General features: G+C 38.0%; 1 protein-coding gene and 1 long non-coding RNA gene across 4 annotated transcripts in view; one reads left to right on the plus strand and one right to left on the minus strand.

Moving 5' to 3' along the window:
* tmem214 (transmembrane protein 214) overlaps positions 1 to 21,637 on the plus strand; it is a 41,904-nt gene extending 20,267 nt beyond the window's left edge. For both annotated transcript variants that reach the window (XM_063036413.1, XM_063036422.1), the window contains 11 exons: positions 1,228 to 1,309; positions 4,001 to 4,102; positions 5,469 to 5,610; positions 8,200 to 8,291; positions 10,072 to 10,120; positions 10,841 to 10,954; positions 14,630 to 14,747; positions 17,950 to 18,046; positions 18,597 to 18,765; positions 19,203 to 19,354; positions 19,793 to 21,637. In XM_063036413.1, the coding sequence (XP_062892483.1) occupies positions 1,228 to 1,309; positions 4,001 to 4,102; positions 5,469 to 5,610; positions 8,200 to 8,291; positions 10,072 to 10,120; positions 10,841 to 10,954; positions 14,630 to 14,747; positions 17,950 to 18,046; positions 18,597 to 18,765; positions 19,203 to 19,354; positions 19,793 to 19,919 (1,244 nt within the window). In that variant the 3' untranslated portion in view covers positions 19,920 to 21,637. The remainder of the gene's footprint in view (positions 1 to 1,227; positions 1,310 to 4,000; positions 4,103 to 5,468; positions 5,611 to 8,199; positions 8,292 to 10,071; positions 10,121 to 10,840; positions 10,955 to 14,629; positions 14,748 to 17,949; positions 18,047 to 18,596; positions 18,766 to 19,202; positions 19,355 to 19,792) is intronic.
* Positions 1 to 22,223, minus strand: part of LOC134339706 (uncharacterized) — a 48,533-nt gene that overhangs the window by 14,086 nt on the left and 12,224 nt on the right. Inside the window, exon 3 of one of the 2 annotated variants that reach the window (XR_010016439.1) lies at positions 1,417 to 1,673. The exons of the other annotated variant lie outside the window; for it this stretch is intronic. This is a non-coding gene — a long non-coding RNA (uncharacterized LOC134339706). The remainder of the gene's footprint in view (positions 1 to 1,416; positions 1,674 to 22,223) is intronic. 2 annotated transcript variants of the gene reach the window in all.

Below are 22,223 nucleotides of genomic sequence, written 5' to 3' on the forward strand. Positions count from 1 at the left end.
GAGAAATTTCTTTAGCTAGAGGGTGGTGAGTCTGTGGAATTTGTTGCCCCGGGCAGCTGTATGTATGTATGTGTGTATAATTGGCATGGTGGAGCAGACTCGATGGGCCAAGTGGCATTATCCTGCTCCTATATTTTGTGGTCTAAAATGTCGTTACACCCTGACTCTGAGGACTCCCTCCAGTAATGTCCCCACTACTGATCTCAGGCTGACTAGCTTGTAGTTCCCCAGTTTGTCCTTGTTACTCTTAAGCAATGGACCAACATTAGCCACCCTCCAGGCTTTGAGAACTTCATCAGTGTCTAACATACTGTAGGTGTCTCTACAATTCTTCAGCTTCCCACAAAGTCTGAGAATGCACTCAATTTTGGCTCTGTAGATTTACTTATTTTACTGCACTGTAAGGCTGCAAATATGTCCTGTCTTGTAATATAAATGATCTCTAAACCATCTCCACTTGTTTCCTTTATTTCTTGAGCAATAGTGATTTTTCTCTTCAGTAAATACCGAGGAGCAGTGTTTGTTTAAAAAATTCCACCCATCTCCTGGGGCTCGAGGCATAGGCGGGCAGCCTTACTGATTTCTGAGGGGACCTACTCCCTCACCCTTTTAATATAGCTACAGAACTTCTTGGGATTTTCCTTACTATTACCTGCCCGATAATTTTCATACTCTCTCTTTGCCCTCCTCATTTCTCTTTTAAATACATTCTTAATCTTTTCATCGTCATCAAGGAATTCACTCATCCCTGACCTAAATCCAATGAATGCTTCTTCCTTTTTCTTAACCCAAGCCACAATATCTCTCATCAGTTAAGGTTCCCTTGTACAGTGAGATCAAATGGGTTCATGTTTCAGTAACACATTTATGCTTTTTGTGTTGCTAATGACAGGCCATTGACTCCAAGCTATCAAGAATAATGGGGAAAGAAAATTGGAAACTGTCTGCAGCACAATTGGGCATTTATGCTAGTCAACTCTGATTTTCTATATTTTATACACATCTTATTTCGAGTTTCTGATATTTTGATTTTCAACTTTTTGGGAATTCTTATTTGAAACCCCATTAAATAAACTGATTATCTTTGTCTAAATTTGTCCCCCATTTGTCCAGTCTCTTTCAAGTAATAACAACAAAATATATTAGATCTAAAGCAAATTTAGTGCAGGCGATTCTTTCTTTTGCAACATAGTTTGATCTGAAAACTACTCTGTTCTTCCACTCTAGTATGGCTTAACATTATGCTTCCTGTATTGGGCATCAAAGCACTGTCTGCTTTTGCAATCTGCTATTTGGACAGACTGCTAATGTGAGTATACATAAATATCAAGTGCTAAGTTTTGAAAATACATTACAATGTCATTGTATGTCTTGAGTCCAAGATGTATTCAGTAGAGTAAAGAATAAACATCATACCACAGAAACTGATGGGGAAACTGTCCTCGCTGGGTCTGAACACTTCCCTCTGCAATTGGATACTGGACTTTGGAACTGTAAGGTCACAGTCAGTCTGTGTGGGTGGCACTGTTATTCATACTGCTGAAGTATGACTGTGTTGCTGGGTCCAGCTCAAACGGTGTCATCAAGTTTGCCTTATTGAGAACAATGACGAGACAGAGTATGTAGAGGAAGTGAAGTGGCTGGTGGACTGGTTTGAGAAGAACAACCGAAGCCTGAACATGGAGAAGACAAAAGAAAATTGTGAACTTCAGGAAAGTGCAGATGAGCCACCCCCCTCTGCGAATACATGGCTTCTCCAAAGAGAGAGTTAAGTGCCTGGAGTTCCTGGCATTTCACATCACGGATGACCTCACCTGGTCCCCTTAATATCACCTCCCTTAACAAGAAGGCACAGCAGTGCCTCCACATCCTAAGAAGATTGACACAAGCAAGGCTCATTCCCACCGCCCCCCTCCCCCTGCCCACATCCTAACTGTGTTTTACAGGAGCACTGTTGAGAGCGTCTTGACATGTTGCATCTCCATCTGGTGTGGGAGCGGTTGAGCACTGGACCAGAATTCCCTACAAAGGACTGAGAACTGCTGAGAAGATCATAGGGGTCTTCCTACCCTCCATCGGGAAAAATTATCAGGAGCACTGCATACACAGGGCTCTTAGCATTATTAAGGATCCCAGCCATCCATCCAGCATCATCTTTGACTTTTTATTATCGGGCAGGAGACTACGATGCATGAACACAATTAACAGTTCGAATGAGAAGGTTTCTTCCCCCAGACCATTAGGCTTCCGAACTCCCTTCCGCATCATATTCAAAGTGTCACTGGTTAATCTGTTCCGTACCTTACAATATTTAATATAATGTACTTTTGTGTGTGATTCGTCTATAGATTTTATTCCTGCATTTAAAAGTTATTGTGTGTTATGTGTACTACTGTGCTTTGCACCCTGGTTCAAAGAAATGTCTCATTTCTATATACATTATACATGTGTATATAACCATATAGTTAAATGACAAAAGACTTGAGTTGCTTCTCTTTCTAACCGATGAATAAATTTAGGATTCAGCATGTGACTTTTTAAGTTCTCAAATGTAAAACATATCTACCCTGTCCTGCTGTTTTTGTTGGGTTCTCTCAATACAAGGTCCCTTTGTGTAAGTTTATGAGAATTAAATTGACGAAAGCTTTTAGCCTCTGCATGAGTTTAGTTTAGAATATAGCTGGTTTGCTTACTTTGGAGAAATGAGAATTGTCAAATACCTGAAGGCAGTCCTACCAGAATTAAGGCTGCCTCAAAACAGACTATTGAACGGGGGGGGGGGGGGGATAAAGGGTTTCATCAACTTTAGTGGAGACTATAGACCTTAATAGGGTTGGCTGTGTTGCCCTTAAGTTGAATATTAGGAAGACTCAATAAATACTTTGTTTTTATTCCCCTAATATAGCATTTTTCATATATAAGCACGTAGTAATCATCCCACATCTGTGGTGGTGAAGCACCTCAGCAGCTAATTTTTTAAGCTGCCATGTTTTGTTTTTAAACAAGAATTTTGGTGGAGCTTCTTTCTTAACAAAACTAGCTTTGTTTGCTTTTCAGATTAAGATTTAAGTGTTTACATTTTCATTCTAAAATGGCTTGCCCGATGTCAGTGATGATTTGCCTTAATTCTAAAAGTCATGTTTATTTGCAGGCATGACTCGTGTTTTGGTGTGGTGTCTGTGAGCAGGTGAAAACAGTAGCCTATTGGGTAACTTGCTGAATTCTGATTCAGATGCAATCCAAACCTGGAAATATAAATTAGACTGCAATAGTATACAGAATGCACTAAAAATGGGCAAAGACAGATGGAATTAATAAGGCAGATAAGACAGTACACCTTAAGTAGTAATAGTAAACAAAGCTGGAAAGTTGTCAAGTCAGGCAGCATCTGAGGTGTGTGTAACTGTTAATATTCTGGGTTGACGATCCTTCAGTTTGCCCAATCTGCAGATTCGGCTTAGATTTCTAGCATCTGCAGTGTTTTTCTTTACTTTGTCTTAAATTGCTGCTTTTTAAATCTCCAGCATAAATTGTTTTAGAAATCAAGGCTACTCTGATTGTAATGTAGATGATTTTTTAAAAAATCTTACACTTGTAGGCAGTGGCTCTTTTTGCAATATCTCTAGTGGGCAACTTGTATGCAGTTGGTTCCCCAATTTGATGCTGTTGGAGTACGTTGTATATCCTTAGATTAAGCAGATTATCTTTTGACAATCTTTTTTTGTGTTTTTACTAGCATGTGTGCCAATGCAGTGAGTTGCTGTTGAATATGCACTTGCTCTTATTCTTAAGACAAAGGACTGTTGTTTTAGTTGAGCATTTGAGTTGCTGTTGTGGTCTTAACTAGCCCACATTTCATTGCTCGATCACAATTAAGAATGAAAAGTGTCATTTAGAAAAACGGGATATTAATGAGAACTTGACAGGTGTTTACCTGATTATTTATCCCACTTGTGCTGCAGATTAAACTTTTGATCTTCTCTCTGTAATTGCGCTTTAGGATGCATTCTAACTTGTCCAAAGGATTTGGAACAATTGGACCAAAAGATTTTTTCCCACTGCTGGACTTCGCATACATGCCAAACAACTCACTTTCATCTAAGTAAGTTAGAAATTTGAATCCAGTGCTAGTGTCTGAAAGCTGATGGCTTCTGGGAATGTTCTGTGTTTGAAGTTGATTTTGAGATTGTGTTTCATTAGATTTCTTCCCAAACAACACAAGTGCACAGATGAAATTAGTACTGAGAGTAAAACTGAATACTTATTCAGCCTGATTCTCAAATGATGTGATACAAATATGACAGCCAAACTGATCTGTTTTCATAGGTACACATTCAGCTCAGCTTCAATAATATACTGAATGGTATTTGATCACACCATCTTTAATCTTATCCTGGAGTCTGCAGTTTTCAGTTTAACATCTATGTATCAAACTGCTTTTGACTTGCTTTAGTATGTGGCTATTTCTTAGGCTGGGGGAAAATATCATGTGAAGTACTTTGACTAGCTACGTTTATGCTTAATGCCATTACATTACATGGGAAGATTTCAGAATTTTAAAGTAAACTAACTACTGGTATTATTGGTAAATGTGAGAACTTTACTTTCCCAAACCCTGTTCTTTGCAATGTCACAAATGCATCAGCACCATTTTTAAAGACAGCTAAAAATTACATACCTTACTGCAGCATTAGAATGTTAAAGTAATCTTTTTTGCTTTGCAAAATAAATGCAGTGTATTCTCAGCTGATTTATATCTATCAAAGCACTGAGTTAGAAATATTATTCAGAAGGTGTGTTGTTTCAGAGCATCTTTTTATGAAGACACGTAGTCCTCTTTTATTGTCATTTAGTAATGCATGCATTAAAAAATGATACATTATTTCCTCCGTTGTGATATCACAAAACACAGGACAGATCAAGAATGAAAAAACTGACAAAACCACGTAATTATAACATATAGTTACAAACAGTGCAACAACAATACCATAACTTGATGAAGAAGTCCATGAGCACAGTAAAGGTCAAAGTCTCTCAAATGTCCCATACCTCATGCAGACAGGAGAAGGAAGAAATTAAGATTTCTTCTTGTGGCCATGCTGACCACAACCTGACTCTGAGTCATCGGAAAACTTTGAGCTCTGATCAGCTCTCTGACATCGAGTACTGAGCGAACGATTCGACCTCCTTCTCAGTCGCCAAAAGCAAGCAAGGCCGGGGATTTTGAGGCCTACCCTCCGAAAGGTTCCTGACCACACAGTAATGACAGCAGCGAACGGGCGTTTCAGAAATTTCTCCAGATGTTCCTTTGTGCTTTCGCGTCCATTCTCCATCAAATCAGAATTGTCCACAGCCCCTATCTTTGTGTAACATTTAAGTGCATGGCCTATGTGGTGTAACAGCTTGTGAGCAGGGAAGTAATATTGTAATTGTTTGATAATCTGCTACCACTTTCCAACTTTTTTTAGTTTGCAGGATCAGTTGCGCCAACTTTATCCAAAGCTGAAAGTATTGGCATTTGGAGCCAAACCAGAATCTACACTACACACCTATTTTCCCTCTTTCTTGTCCAGAGCAACGCCTAACTGTCCTCCAGAAATGAAGAAAGAGGTGAGCGAGCAACCCTAATTTTGCAGCAGGCAAATGCAATTTTGAGAGATTAGTTAAGTTCTTATGTCAAGCTGCTTTCTGCAAATGCATTCTCAGTATTTAATTTCTATTTAGAAAAATACTTTGTATCTGGTTGAGATTAAATCAAGTTCCCTGAATTCTGAGGCTTTTCACTGACTTTTTTTTAAAAACAAAATCGAACATGGTTGTGCTTGAATTAAAGTAATTTTCCCTTGTCTAAAATCTCTTATTGATTAATATTATAGACTGGGGTGGTGAGCCTCAGGCACATGTATTCAAGTTGGCATGCACAAAAGTATTGTTGGCACATGGCATGCAGTGCTGCCCCTCAATTCTTTAAACCTCATCCAGCATAAGAACATACCTAATGAATATCTTGTCAAATGATTATTTTTTTATAACCCAAGGGCAGCGAGATGTTTTTACAGGAAACCTCTCACACTGGCTTGGCACTAGCTAGATAGTTGCAAGAAAACATGACATTGGATGAAATACTGTAAAGTCCTCACTGACCTGGTGTACACATTAGTATTTGGATAATAAACAGTACAATAACAATACTATTTTAAATTGTTATTTTTCAATTACCTTTTAAAAAGATAACTTTTGAAAAGGATTTCTAAAATGCTTTTATTTCAATCTCTCTTGTACCTTTACTAATAGACAACAATACACGCAATTAAGCACAGGATTTATCTTTTTTAAAGTTGATCATTGTTACTGATCCATTAATCAATGGTGATCTCTGCTGAAGGTTATGATGGCACTTCAGAGTTTTATAGAAGGTTATTGCCAGTTTGACGACACATGCTCAAAAATGTTCTCCGCTCTGATTTACACCTTATGAGGAGATAGTTATATCTGTGTATTTCGAAAATGAAGACCCTTCAGATTCAGATTAGTTTATTCTCATATACATCGGCGTGTAATAAGTTCCTTGTATAAAGCTTTGAGTGAACAGTTCATACGGAAGTAAGAAATGCAACAATTAGTGTGAAACAACTGAATAGTGAGAGGTACCACAGAATAGTGCAATCTGAAGTGCTTTCATATTTTTTTTGTCACCTGGAGTAAAATCTGGTGGCATAACTGACAAGATGTGAGGAGTATCAGTGGATCAATCACAATTGCTGTTGTTTGTAGGTCTGAATTCCATGAAGTCTTTAGTATTTCTCATTCAATTAAATGGGAAATGATTTTGGTCCTAATTACAAGTTAAGGGTTTTATTTTGAAGTATAGACATTTTAACCTTACTACACCAGCACCATGTTAAAATGGCCTGGGCATGGTGACTGTCATGTATTCCCCATAAAGAATGCATCTAAGTTATAGAAGGTGTTTTATATCAGTGGAACTTGACTATCTGGAACCTTGGGGAGATTAGTTTGTCAATAAAGATGATTAAAAGGAATAAAACCACAAATGAGAAGATCTGCAGATGCTAGAAATCCGGCAACAAAGTGCTGGAGGAATTCAGCAGATGTGTGTGTGTGTGTATTTTTATATTTATATTTTTTTGATGTTTCAGGCCGAAACCCTTCGGCAAGACTGGAGAACAAAAGCTGAGGAGTAGATTCAAAAGGTGGAGGGAGGGGAGAGAGAACCACCAGGTGATAGATGAAACCTGGAGGTGGAGGGATGAAGTGAAGAACTGGGAGGTTGATTGATGAGAGAGGGAAAGGGGGATTGGAAATGGAGAAAGGGGTGGTGTTGGGGGGCATTACCGGAAGTCTGAGAAATCAATGTAGATGCCATCAAGTTAGAGGCTACCCAAACGGAATATAAGGTCTTGTTCTTCCAACCTAAGTGTGGCATCATCACGACACTGGCGGAGGCCATGGATGGACATATTGGAATGGGACGTGGAATTAAAATGGGTGGCAACTGGGAGATCCTGCTTGTTCTGGCGGACTGAACGTAGATGCTCGGCAAAGCGGTCTCCCAGTCTACGTCAGGTCTCACCGATGTACCGGAGGCCACACCGGGAGCACTGAACACAGTGAATAACCCCAACAGACTTGCAGATGAAGTGTCACCTCACCTGGAAGGACTGTTTGGGGCCCTGGATGGTAGTGAGGGAGGTGTAGGGGCAGGGCTAGCACTTGTTCTGCTTGCAAGGATAAGTGCCAGGAGGGACGAATGGACAAGGGAGTTGCATAGAGTGCGATCCCTGTGGAAAGCTGAAATCAGGTGGGGGGGGGGTAAGAGAGGGATGATGTGCTTGGTGGTGGGATCCCGTTGGTGGTGCCGGAAGTTTCGGAGAATTATGCGCTGGATGCGGAGGCTGATGGGGTGCTAGGTAAGGATTCCACAACCATTCCACAGTCAAAATTGCCTATATCACCTTTCTTCCCCATTCTGTTGTTTGGTCTGAACAACAACTGAACCTCTTGACCATGTTTGCATGCTTTTATGAATTGAGTTGCTCCCACATGATTGACTGGATATTTAGCATAGGTGTCCCTAGTAAAGTGGCCACTGAGTGTAATGTGCTGATTCTAAATCACATCATAGGTCTTGAGCAGTTTGGTATAAAATGAAGCAAATGTCCTACTTTTAACTTCCAGCTCTTAAGATGTATGGTTGAATGTTTGACCATAGATTCTAACAGCTTCAGCGTTTGGAGACAGCTTTACACCAAACATCTTTCACAGTCCAGGTAAGTAGTCAAACTAAAAGAAATGGTGATTAACAACTTAACAGTTTAGTAGAAAAACTGAGAACCTATCCTTGTATTTATGGTAACTTGTCCGAAATCTATCTTGAGCTAGCATAAGATCCTGGTTTTTTCTCTCTATTTTAAAAACATAGAAAACCTACAGCACAATACAGACCCTTCGGCCCACAAATGTGTGCCAAACATGTCCATCCTTAGAAATTACCTAGGGTTACCCATAGCCCAAGTGTTTATCTGAGTTCAATGCACATCTTGTCATCAGTAAGTCGAGAATGATTTTTAGCCATACATGTTGGGTTTGACAGTAAGCAACTTTGTCATTGAAACCAAGTGTCCAGGTCAGTAGTTGAACCCAGCCAGTGTAGTTGCCAGAAGTCATGTATGTTCGTGAGCAGCAGAATTTTGGATTCTTTGAATTATTGAGATTCTTTTTCTCAATAATTTTAAGATGATATTGATGATCTTGTAATCTGGATTAAGTTCACTGAAATGTATTCTTTAGCAGTGTTCAATGTAGAGGGTGTGTTTATGAACTCTGGTATGAGTCAACCAATAATTTGGCAATAGCTGCCAACTGTACTAGATAACTTGATTGGTAACAATTTTACTCTTACTGTACTGAGAGGGCAAAAGGGGAAATTCAGGTGATGCAAGGAGTTTTCAGTATGAACGGGGTCAATTGCAGGTCATTGAAGTAATATGTTCTATTAGATAGTGATTCTTCAACCCCCCCTCTCTTCCCCCCCCCCCCCCCCTCCGCCTTGCTGTTTTGGAGCTATGCCAGGATAGATCCTTGAGTAAGTGAACTGGTGCTTATTTCACTATGCATGAATCAATATCAGAAGGATCATGATGTTTCAGTTTTTGATGACATGCAAATTCTATGAGCCAGTTCTAGTTGTCATCCAAAGTTTGTATTTTTACTGTCAAAATGTTACTTGTAGAGGTGTGTGATACTGAGAAAAGGACTGGTTACTGAAATTTTAAAAGTATGAAGGCCACTGGTTGCTTTTCAACATATTTAATTTACTTAATATTTTTGTGTATCTGACTTCTGGAGAGTTGCAAGATTAATGAAATGGGTACTACAATTATGTTGATGCCAGGAACAAAGTTAGGCTTGCCATGATATTCACAGTTGCCATCATATTGATATTTCTAATTCAGTTTCGAAGGTGACACTTGAGTGATAACTAGGTTGAAGTAGCCAAGGGTAGTATTTAGTGACATGCAGGTTAATTTGTGGTTTTAAACCCATTGTGTAGTTCTCCACTATTTTTCTTTCAGAGGTTTTGCAACATACTGCAAGGTGCAGTCAAGAATACAGACAGCTGTGTATTTTTTTATATTGAGCTATATAACTGATAATAGCATTAACTGATATTAACCAAGCTGGTTTTCATTAATTAACTTACCTTAGTGCAGCATTTAACATTAAATTTTGTTTGAGGTTACTTAATTCAAAATTTTTTTTGCAGTCCAATTGGATGCAAATACAAAAGGATTATTATCTTCATTTTCCCCTGACAAAGATGTGGCCTCCATTTAATTTCATGTTATATAAATCTTTCTGATGAAAAGTTGTATTAAAGTCACTTTTTATACTATAAATCTATGGTGCTAAGATGTAAGAAATCAAATGTTTACTCATAAGCACTTTACATGCATGTTTGAATAGTTGAAATTTTGTTTTACTAGCATAGTTGATATAATTTCCAAGGTGAAAAATATATTGTATATTGAGTGATGATTTTTATTTCAGTCTTCTGCTAAATCGTCTTTTGGAAACCTGGGACAACATTCCAGTCAAGGTAACACAGCAGTTCTTTAAGCAATTTTGATGTTGGAAAGTGTTACTATTAAATTATTTATGGCCTTGGTTTCATTAGCTTTTGCCTGAGCACTAATTGGAATAGAATTGGGGACATTATAACGTTGTTGGGACACAAATCAAATTGATGCAATTCCTTGTATTCTGAAATTTTGCAGTTTTTGGAACTGAGTTGAAATATTGCTCTAATACATAAATGTATGGAGCTGGTGGTTTCAGTAACTATGTATCTGTGACTGAGTGAAGAGTTGTGAATTCTGTTTAGTTAAAGAATTTGTGCCCTACAATGTGAGATTTGCTTTATCCTCTACCACAGGCAAAAACATCTTGATGTGATCTTTAACATGGGGTAGTATGGCCACCAATACTACTTGGAATCTGAAGTGTTCCAAATTACAAAATTAGGAAATTTGTAATTAAGTAACTGGTCCATTGTTGAGTTCTCTTTTATTATAGGAGTGTTACTGTTTAATATATTTCTTGGAAGTTTGTAATAGCGAAAGCAAACTAAATAACACTGAACCATTGTCATAGCAAAAAAAAATCTTTGGTCATCAGTAAATGAGTGGGAAAAATATACCTCTAAAAATGACAGGTAATGAGCAATCATTGGTTTTATTAATGTGCCCAGTGTTTAATTTTTTTAAATGTACATGTATGCTTGCATAAATAAGTGAACTTTGAAGATCCCTCATTGCAGGTGCAGAAATCTCTGCAGGAAACAGTGCGGTCATTTAAAGTAACAAATGAAGAACTGTCTGGAAAGGGTACCTTGAATTCACAAGAAATAAATGCCTGCGACACTGCATGCAATGTAAGAGATTAATTAAACTTAATATTTGTGCGCATGCATTAGTATTGGGAAATTACTAATTATTATTTCTTCTGTTTTATTTGCATGGGAATGTCTGTGACTGGTCTTGTATACAAGCCTGAATTAATTTTCATTTTCCTTTTGTTCCCCCAAGATTTTGTCTCAAAACCTAAGTTGAATATGGTTGTCACTGGTGATGTCCTTTAACTTTATAATTGATTTATTGTCCCATGTACTGAGATACAGCAGATAAATTTTGCATGCCATCCAGATTTTAAGACACAAGTAGAACATAGGGAAAAGTAAAGGCATAATGCAGAATCAGAATGATGTTTGTTATCACTGAGTCGTGTGAAATTATTTTATGGTAGCAGTACAGTGCAGTGACATTAAATTACTGTAAATTAGTGCAAAAATGAATAAAGGAATTGTCCGTGGGTTTATGGACTTTTCAGAAATCCTAATGGCTAGGGGAAGACCTAGTTCCTAAATCATTGAGTATGGGGCTTAGGCTCCTGTGCCTCCTTCCTGATAGTAGTAACAAGAGGGTGTATCCTGGATGATGAGGATCCCATTTCTTGAAGATGTCCTTAGTGATAGAGCAGGTTGTCCCCATGATGGAACTGAATAAGTCTGCAACCTTCTGCAGTCTCTTAGACTTTTGCAATCCCATGCATTGGAACCTCCATGCCAGGCTGTGATGCAGAATGCTCTCCACCTTAAATTTCTAACACAGTTGAGCCACTGACATGCCACCTTCATTATGGCATCAATATGTTGAGCCCAAGATGGATCTCAGATGTTGATACCCAGGAACTTGAAGCTGCTCACGCTTTTCACCACTGACCCCACAATTGGGACTGGTTTGTTCTCACGACTTCATGAATCCTCATTCAATGTCTCTGTCTTGCCGACGTTGAATGTGAGGCTGTTGCTTCATTAGTCGGGCATCTGAACAATCTCAGTCCTATACACCTGATTATCATCTGAGATCTTACCAACAACTCTGTCAAATGTGAATTTATAGATGGTGTTTGAGTTGTACTTAAGCACAGAAAATGTAGTGGAAATAGACACTAAGGTGTAACAGCTGCAATGTGCTAAATTGTGAGATCAGGAGTTTGTCTTTTTTTTTCTTGAGCTCTATTCAAACATCTAGCAACACGATTGAACAGTCCATGTGAGCATGATCAGGTTGGGAGGGGTCTTTGTTTTGGCTGCATCATCTCTGAGCCAGCAGGAAATGTAGACAAAACGCTGGCTTTCGTGATGTTCTGAACTGTGTCTACACCTCTTTGCAATTTTTTTTTTTTAAGTCTTGAGCTGAGCTGTTCCCATTCCTGGTCAGATCCCACTTGGAGTACTGTGCTCAGTTCTGGTCACCTCACTACAGGAAGGATGTGGAAACCATAGAAAGGGTGCAGAGGAGATCTACAAGGATGTTGCCTGGATTGGGGAGCATGCCTTATGAGAATAGGTTGAGTGAACTTGGCCTTTTCTCCTTGGAGCGACAGAGGATGAGAGATGACTTGATAAAGGTGTACAAGATAATGAGAGGCATTGATCGTGTGGATAGTCAGAGGCTGTTCCCCAGGGTGAAACGGTTAGCACGAGAGGGCATAGTTTTAAGGCGTTTGAAAGTAGGAACAGAGGAGATGTCAGAATTAAGTTTTTTTTTACGCAGAGAGTGGTGAGTGCCTGGAATGGGCTGCTGGAGGCAGTGGTGGAGGTGGAAACAATAGGGTCTTTTAAGACTCTTGGATGGCTACCTGGAGTTTAGAAGAATAGAAGGCTATGGGTAAGCCTAGGTAGTTCTAAGCTAGGGACATGTTCAGCACAGCTTTGTGGGCCAAAGGGCCTGTATTGTGCTGTATGTTCTCTATGTGTCCAAGCAATGATACATCAGGATAGGATGCTGCCCATTGTGCATTGATTAGAAATTAATGTCAATGGGGCATGCCAAATTTCCTCAGGCTTTGGACATAGTAGGGGTGCTGGTGTACCATCTTGGCCATGGTGTATACATGGTCAGACCAACTGGTGATATTTACACATCGGCACCATTTATATCATAGAAACATAGAAAATAGGTGCAGGAGTAGGCCATTCGGCCCTTCGAGCCTGCACCGCCATTTATTATGATCATGGCTGATCATCCAACTCAGAACCCAGCCTTCCCTCCATACCCCGTGACCCCTGTAGCCACAAGGGCCATATCTAACTTCCTTTTAAACATAGCTAATGAACTGGCCTCAACAGTTTGCTGTGGCAGAGAATTCCACAGATTCACCACTCTCTGTGTGAAGAAGTTTTTCCTAACCTCGGTCCTAAAAGGCTTCCCCTCTATCCTCAAACTGTGACCCCTCGTTCTAGACCTCCCCAACATCGGGAACAATCTTCCCGCATCTAGCCTGTCCAATCCCTTTAGGATCTTATACGTTTCAATCAGATCCCCCCTCAATCTTCTAAATTCCAACGAGTACAAGCCCAGTTCATCCAGTCTTTCTTCATATGAAAGACCTGCCATCCCAGGAATCAATCTGGTGAACCTTCTTTGTACTCCCTCTATGGCAAGGATGTCTTTCCTCAGATTAGGGGACCAAAACTGCACACAATACTCCAGGTGTGGTCTCACCAAGGCCTTGTACAACTGCAGTAGTACCTCCCTGCTCCTGTACTCGAATCCTCTCGCTATAAATGCCAGCATACCGTTCGCCTTTTTCACCGCCTGCTGTACCTGCATGCCCACTTTCAATGACTGGTGTATAATGACACCCAGGTCTCGTTGCACCTCCCCTTTTCCTAATCGGCCACCATTCAGATAACAGATTCATGAGTGTCTATGGAGTAGAGTAAGGGGCTGTGAATGTAGGCTTGCGGGAGACCAGGTTGATAATCATGGCAGATGTTGCAGACTGTCTTGTGGTATATTGATCCAGAAGCTAAGCATTCATTCCAAAATTCCCTCATGATGGTGATGAGCTGTTGTCTTGCATCATTACCTTCTTTGAAGGCATACCTGCCATTTCAGTAACTATTAAGTTGCAGGATTTTGGACCCAGTGATGGAACATGCAGGTGATAGTGGTGGATATCTGCACCTGTTCTTCTCCAGTCCTGGTCCTTGGAGCATCTTAAGATGAGATACCACTTTCTACTTATCAATCTGAATCTAATTCTATTCTGCTGCCACCTTACTTAGCTTCATTATCTTGTTTATGAAAACCTTTCGTCCTAAATTAAGAAAATCATTTTAAAAATGAGGAAGACTTGCTTTTCTCTGGCTTTCACTTTCACATTCTGACAGCCTTTTTGAGAGGCAGTTACCTCTGTTTGAAATGCAGAATTAGACTTCCAGTGATATGGAATTAAAAAATGGTGGACTATGTTTGCTTTTCTAAAGTGATGTAGAATATCTCTCGTCTGAATAAAAGACAGATAGTAACACATCTGAAAGAGAACACTTTCAGCACATTCGGACTCTTTCGCTATATTTTTGTGCTTGAGTCTCTGGAGTCTTGATGGTCATTGTGGTTTGAAGTTTAAATGGCCTTAGTTGATTAAATGCAAAATGTGAATGCCAGATTGTGTGCCTGCTCTTCGTCTTTTTGTGATCAATTGGAGAGCAATATTTTTAGTAATGGATATTAACAATGTTCACATGTCCATTTTCCAGAATCTTTTGCAGAAGCTGAGAGGCGGTGGCTTTCCCTGGTTTCGTCTGTTACTTATCCTATTGATTTTTACTGCAGGCTTTGTACTGCATGATATTAAAGTACACGGATCCTTCAATGGTTAGTAAAATTAATTGTCATGGTTGAATGTTACTATTTTTTTTCTTTTGAAGATACTTGATAATGTTTTGGCTGCAATGAACGTGGTCTACCAAGTTAGTGACTGCTTTAAGCACCTTGTTTTACTCCAAACACATATGTTGGGGTAGGTGGTGTTAATGGGGTCTCATTTGTTGGAGTTTTTTTTTAATATATTGAAGACTTGCAGTGATTTGCTCTTTCAGTTTTAAAACTTTTATTTGTCACTATTTAAATTTCAAATGTATTAAGTGTCTTGTAAGAGAAAAATGCAGAGCAATCCCTCTTGAGAGTGTTTAAATTATACTTTTCAAACATTAAACTATAACTTGAAATAGCATGATTTTAGTTGGTAACTAAATAGACCACTTGAATCAGCTCTGGAATTTTGAAAGTTGGCACATGTATAGTCCATCTTTATTCCTAACCTTTTAACTCTGCTTGTGGATAGCATTTTGCTCGCCATGATGCCTTACTACAAAGCCACATCAGAAATTGGCTAGTCACCAATGGAATACAAAGATATGAATGTAATTTGTAGTTGTAAGCTATTAAGATGAATCTGTTCAGCAGTCATTGAAGATTGTTGGATGCTGATCTGATTATGGCAAGGCTTCGGGAGGTACAAAAAGCTATCTACAAGCCAAGGGCATTCATTGTGGTGAAAAATGTTCACTGTGCAAACAATTATTTTTGCACTCTTGATACAAAATGTTATGCACTGCTTAAGAACGGAGATGAAGAATTTCTGTAGCCAGAGAGTGGTGAATCTATAGCATTCATTGCTCCAGGCAGCTGTGGAGGCCAAGTCATTGGGTATATTTAAGGCAGAGGTTGATAGATTCTTGATTAGATAGGGGATGTGGGGAGAAGGCAGAACACTGGGGCTGAGAGGGAAATGGATCAGCCATAATGAAATGGTGGAGCAGGCTTGTTGGGCCAAATGTTTCTTATGGTCTTTAAAAAATTAGAACTAAGTTCAGGGTTTGAAAGTTAATGGCTTTATTCTCAAGAGTTTAATGGATATTTTGGCTCCTGTCACCTAAAGGAATACAATTGTTGATTTAATTGTCAAGACTGCGTAAGTTTTTAATTTGTAGGGGTGTAAAGGCATATGAATTAAAGGCTGGAGGTACAAATTTCTATGGAACAATACCCAGATGCTGGCCATTTTGCTGTGAAATTTGTTTGCAGATAATAAAAATTGACACTGAGGATCTTAACATCAGCTTGTATAGATTAATAAGCAGAAGAATGAAAGTGTTTGAGTTCAGTGTGAAATATTCACTTTCTAAAAGGATAATGAGAAGCAATATAATAATGCAATATTAAAGGAATTATGGAAATGTATATCAAGGAATTATACAGAATCTTTTAACGGACAGGGCAAGTTGAAAAGGCATTAGTATATTTTAAAATTGTATTGGCTTTGTGGAGTAACATGAAACATGAACAGGCTGTGCTGAGATTTGGAAAATGCTCGTCAGGCCTGTGTTCAATTTTGGCTATCATATTTTTAATTAAAAAATCCCTGGTGAGGGTGTAGAAGGGATTTGGCAGAACAGTCCAGGGATGAGACTTGCAAGAGTTGAGATTTTTTCAAATGGTTAAGAATTGTTTACTGCTTAATATCAGAATAAAAATCCATACAAATTGTGACAGATAGCAGCTCACAAAATTGGCAATTGTGTAAATCCTTTCAGCTTTTATGGGTGATTTTTAGAGGCCTTAAAGGTCAACACCCCACCCCTTATTGGCATTTTAGATACACACCTCAACTTGCCTGGATCCTGTCCCAGAATATTTATTTACCTGAGTAATTAGTTAAATAAGAAGGGTTTGCATAACACCAGACCTCACCACCTCATTTCTCCCACAATATTTTAAGACCGCTTTCATGGTCTATATTTGGCTGATGATTGTGCAGAACAAATTCTTTACAGAAGCATAGGCCAAGCTCAAGTAATTTTTGGCAGTAAGCCAGCAGATTGTTTATAATCTAGAGTGTAAGGAAGCCATCTCCTCTGTTTCTACAAATCCTGAACTCAATTTCAAAGGCATGAGAAGTCAGTTTGGTCAATTTATAAACTTATTTGTTATAGTATTTCTTACAGACTAGTTATGGGGATATATTGGGTTTATTTTGCTTGATGAAAAGATGGTTAGTTCCTAGAGAGGTATGCTGAAAATTTAAGTTTGCATTTGCAGAGGGGTAAACAGGATAGAGATGGTTTTACTATTCACATTTCAAGTTGAGTATATTCAATGTTTTGGATGAAGTTGAAATTTAGTAAATTTTAAATTCTTTAACATGACTCTTTCATTTTGATTGCTCTAATTTCTGTTGAATCGTGCATATGGAGTTTTGCTTTATAGCGCTCAGTTCTCATGAATGTTGAGGGAATGTTCACCAATGCCTTGTTCATATGAGGCACGTATAGCCATATAACAAGTGTGCTGGAACTGCCAAGCTCAAGCTTGATTTTTGATACCTAACTTGCCTGCCTATTGCAAGTGTATACAGGAAATTGCTATATTTTACCATATTTGATGGAAGGGCATCATAGATTTGAAGCTGGTTCAGGACCTATCAAAGTTTGACAGTGTCTTCCAGCAAGAAATGCAAGTTGGATTGACTGTCTCTAGCAATCTACTTACTCTTGTGCCGTCTTCACAAGTGGTAGATTCCAATACATCAGTTTGGAAGATCAGCTCTTGTAAATAGAGAAATGTAAAATCATTGGATTTGGTTATTGTAGAAATACAGATGTATGATGCCATTTGAATTTAGACAACTTGTGATATTAAAATAGTTCAGTAACTTCCTATGATCCATTAAGGAAAAATAGTGTTAGTTAATCTTTCAATCAGACTTTATTTATACTCTATTCAATCACATTTTATAGGGAGAAGTTTTCAATCACACAAGTGAGCTTGGATGTGTTCCTTGTAAGATAAAAATGCTTAAGATATGCTTATTGATGTGTTTGTGCCTAATGTGAATTCTTTAGAAAACCTCAGACAGAATTTATAATGTGGATTCTGCTTTCAGATATGTATTTTGCTGGGGGCATATTCATAAACTTGGTATGATTTTAAACCATTGAAATCACTTTTTTAAAAAAAAGCATGTGAATATTATTCGTACTCTCCAGCTATTGATCCTGTTTATTATCTTCCTCAGCCTCATCTTCGGCTCATATCCTACAACAGTCGGGAGTGATGTCTGTATCTCAGCAGGCGTGGAATAAAGTTTCTTACTATTCAAAGCAAGGATATAGGTGGGTGCAATTGATCAAACTTGTACTCGCAGGAGGAACAATGTTACAGAGTAGTCAAATCATATCAGATTTCCATTAAATCTTTTTTATTTGGGATTTGTTAAAATTTTATATTTTTAAATGGACATACAATACAGTTAATTTTTCCAGCTGATAAGGTGGGGTGGAGGAGGTTATTGAGACTAGTGGGACTTGGGTGAGGGGAGGGGGGAGGAATAGAGGTATGAAACCAGTGGATGCTCCTATACCTGTTGTGAAATTATTTCTCCAATTTCCAATTGTATTCAGCTTTCATTTAAAAGAATTATTCCAAAGAATTTGCATACAGTGAATAAACCGACTTGACTTCAAAGTTATTTTATGATTAGCCTGGTGTCTGTCATCAAACAGTGCACGATGCTTTCTCTCATAATATTTATTTGAAATCTGAGGTTTTCTGTAACATGAATTTACAAAATGGAGACTTGAATAATGATCTATAAGCTTATCTCCATCTTTAAAGTGCATTTTATGCTGACTGTCCACATGATTCTGTTCATCATTTTCACAGCTGGATAGAAACAAATACTCCTCATTATTATTCAGAAGCTGTAAGTCTGTTTGGACCAAGTCTTGAACTGGGTTGGACAAAGCTATCTGAATCAGCTGTGTATATAAAGGAGAAGTTATCGATTCATATTGCATGGATCATTGAAAATCTGCCCAGGTTTACAGAGTGGGTAAGTAATGTTTTCATCATTCCATGCATTCAACTAATTTTGATGGAGACTTGTGCAATATGTTTATAAATGCAAAGCGAATACATCAGGTCACTGTAACATAATGAATTGTCACTTTACGTTCATTTTTGCATGGTTTGATAACAATTTGGTACTAATGCAAAAATGCACAGTGAGATCCCACTGTCTCCATTTTTTGCTCACTATATATATATTTATATCTATCTCTCAAATGGTAAAGTGGTTATTTTGCATAATTGATAGATGCTCTAATTGTATTGCACTGTCTTTGCTATATATTTCACAAATGGAGTTCAGATGCTGTGATGCTCAAGTGGATTCTAATTTGCATGGTACTTCATACATTTGTGAAAATCAAGATTAAATACAATGTGAAGTCTATAGTGCCCTGATTCACTTTGTCTTGTCTCTTCTAGCTTCATTCTAATATACCGGACGCAGTGTTTCACTTTGTAGAATATGTCAAGGAAATGCTTCTCTTTATCCATCAGAATTATATATTACCAGCTGTGGAATATACAAAAATAGTGATAATACAGTGGTGGAAACTATTCGTTAATTCTTGCGAGTAAGTATCTGTTCTGTTATCTACAGTTGTATTTTTCTTTTTTCCCCAAGCTGTTTGGAGCCAGCCTAAATCATTTGCGGAGAAATTCGGTGTGTCTTAGCTACTTCTGCGGTACAGCACTTCTGGTCATTTTATTTGAGTACATTGAAAATTTCCAGTTCAAGATCATCTGACTGTTCGATATTATTATTGATGTACAGTAAATAAGGTGCACCCCCAGGTACTTGTAGGTCCTCTCCACGTCCTCACCATCAATAGTAACAGGGAGCAATCGTGGGGAAGTATCACTGGATGAGCCAGATGCTGAACCATTAGTATTTCCAGCATTTACTTTATCCGATGATAGTTTGCGAATGCATACTCAGTTAGCCTCATCTTTTAGCTAACATTTGTAATCTTACCTAACTTTTTTTTTTTAACACCTTTGCCAAACTTTAGGAACGAAATCAATTGGGACTGTATGAGGAAACATCTTGTGAATGCCACCCAAGTAACGTGGAGTTATCTGCAAAATACTACTACCGCTATCAAAAACTGGGCTGCCTCAATGATCTCCAATCATTAAACAAGAAGCATGTTTGTGTTATTTTGGGAGTAGCGATTGTACAGTTTCAGCAATTTTGAGGCAATTAAAATTTTCTGCTGCCAAGAGCATAGAGATTCAGTTGAACTGAAAGTACAAATTCCACTTTCATTTATAAAAAAATTTACATCAAATGCATGTTTTTTGTACCCAGTTTTTCCAAAATTTTGGTCTCTCTACACTGTATTTACAAGTTCTTTGCTTTATAATTTTGGATGAAAAAACATCAATACCTATTAATGTGCTATAAATTGCTGTTCACACTGATAATTTTGATTCCAGATAGTATACTGAATATAGTATTTTAATGAATATCCAATATTATACAAATCAATTGTACACTGTTGGCACCATGTGTACAAAGTGATTGCAATGTTAACAGCTGATGGCTAGTCTATCAATATTGCTGGTTCGTGTTCAGTTACTACATTAACAAGTCAAAGACATTAACATTGCATGCAGTCTATCAAGAATTTCCATGTGAAATATGGTTTGTAACAAATATGGGTATCTAAGTTCAATAGTACTTGTATGTCACCTTGAAATAGACTCCTTGAAACAGGTTGAAAATCTGTAATTTAAATCTATTTACAGCTCTTGAATATTTGAAATTCTAATACATGACCTTGAAACAATTTTTGTATTTGTAAAAGCAACTTTTGCCTCATGCTATTAATTATAGTACACGTTTTAACACCAGAATGTTGTCATGTTGCCATCACATCGTGTAGAATTTCTTTTCTGAAAGTGGCACAGTGGCAAGACAGGTGTCTGCTTAATCATAATTTAAAATGCAATCTGGTTATACTAAACATAGTCAATTACAGGGCAAATTATACAGGCATTTTGTTTCTATCTTGCTGGTGCTGCAATTGTAACAGTTTAAAATTCAGTGAAGATGTGTAATTTTAAGATCTGTATTTGGCTTTACCTAACTTAAGAAAACAATTGGATGATAAATGAAATATCATCAGTCGCCTGTGTCCTTGTGACTGTTCCTTTAGAATCCAGATGTAGAGCTCAATGTCCTGATCTGAAAAGATGTAGATTTTTTTGAAGAAATCTACAAATGGATGTTTGATCATGCCTTGTGTCAATGTTTCATTTCAGAAGGCAAATGTAAGACTGATTCATTTGCAAATATAATAGTTAGTTTCTCTTCTTTCTTGCTCCCCCCCACCCCCGATGGCATCTATAAATTGCAGCAACAACAGATGTTCTTTCAAATGGTTAAAATAGTACTGACTATGTCTCATTAAATATCATCAGGAGTTCAGTGATTCTGTAAATGAAGAGCCAATATTTTCATTCAGATCTTGTTCCAAATAAATTTGAACAGTGTTTCAAGTTGCTATTTAATTACTTTTTGTCAATGTCACTTTGGTGCACTGTATTCAAATTTGATTGTATATACTGTAAAATGTCCTTTGGTTATCCCTTCATCTGGCTCCATTTATAGGTGACATTTTGTTTTGCTATTGCAATGGAGCACCTGCCTTGTTCAACGACTAATTTATTAAAGGGTAATTTTAACAGGGGCGAATTCTACAATGTACATATGGACCGGAATGCTGGTTAGTGAAACTTTGGCAAGCTGGTTATATTTTATTTCTATTGCAGGAGAAGTTTCTTGTCTTTAAATGTAAATTTCAATTGTGAATTAATCCCTGGTGAAAATAAATGGTATTGAATTAGTCGTTTGAATCTTTAATCTTAATTTCATTCTAAATTGTTCAATATTCTTTAATCTATGAATTTTTAACAAAACACACTGCTGGTTTTTCAAAAATATCTTGAGCTGATAATACTGGGGTAGTGATTAGTCGGGGATGGAAATAGGAAGTTCCCTGCTGAAGGGTCTTGGCCCGAAACATCGACTACTTTTTTTTTTCCATCGATGCTGCCTGGCCTACTGAATCTTCCAGCATTTTGTGTGTGTGTGTTGTTAGTGATTAGTTGAATGGTTTACTTTGGTTTGCTGAACAGGGGAAAGTTCTCAATTTGAGAGATGGAAAGAGTTTTCTCACTTCCACCTTCCTGAAGATACGGTTACACTGTGTTGGGTGTTTGCAGTTCTAATAAGAAGCATCCCTGAAAGGCAAACACCTCTGTATTGAAACTGACCAAAAATCAAACCTCAAGGATGACCATGATGTTGTGGAACGAAGTAACTGCAAAGAATCTGGATAGGAAATAGCATGAGTGCTATTGGGGAAAAGTCCCATTGAACAAAATGCAAAACAATGGTTGAGTGTCTAATTGCATGTTAATGTGAACATCAAGGGT

This window comes from Mobula hypostoma, chromosome 2, assembly GCF_963921235.1.
Source record: "Mobula hypostoma chromosome 2, sMobHyp1.1, whole genome shotgun sequence".
NCBI classification, from domain to species: Eukaryota; Metazoa; Chordata; class Chondrichthyes; order Myliobatiformes; family Myliobatidae; genus Mobula; species Mobula hypostoma.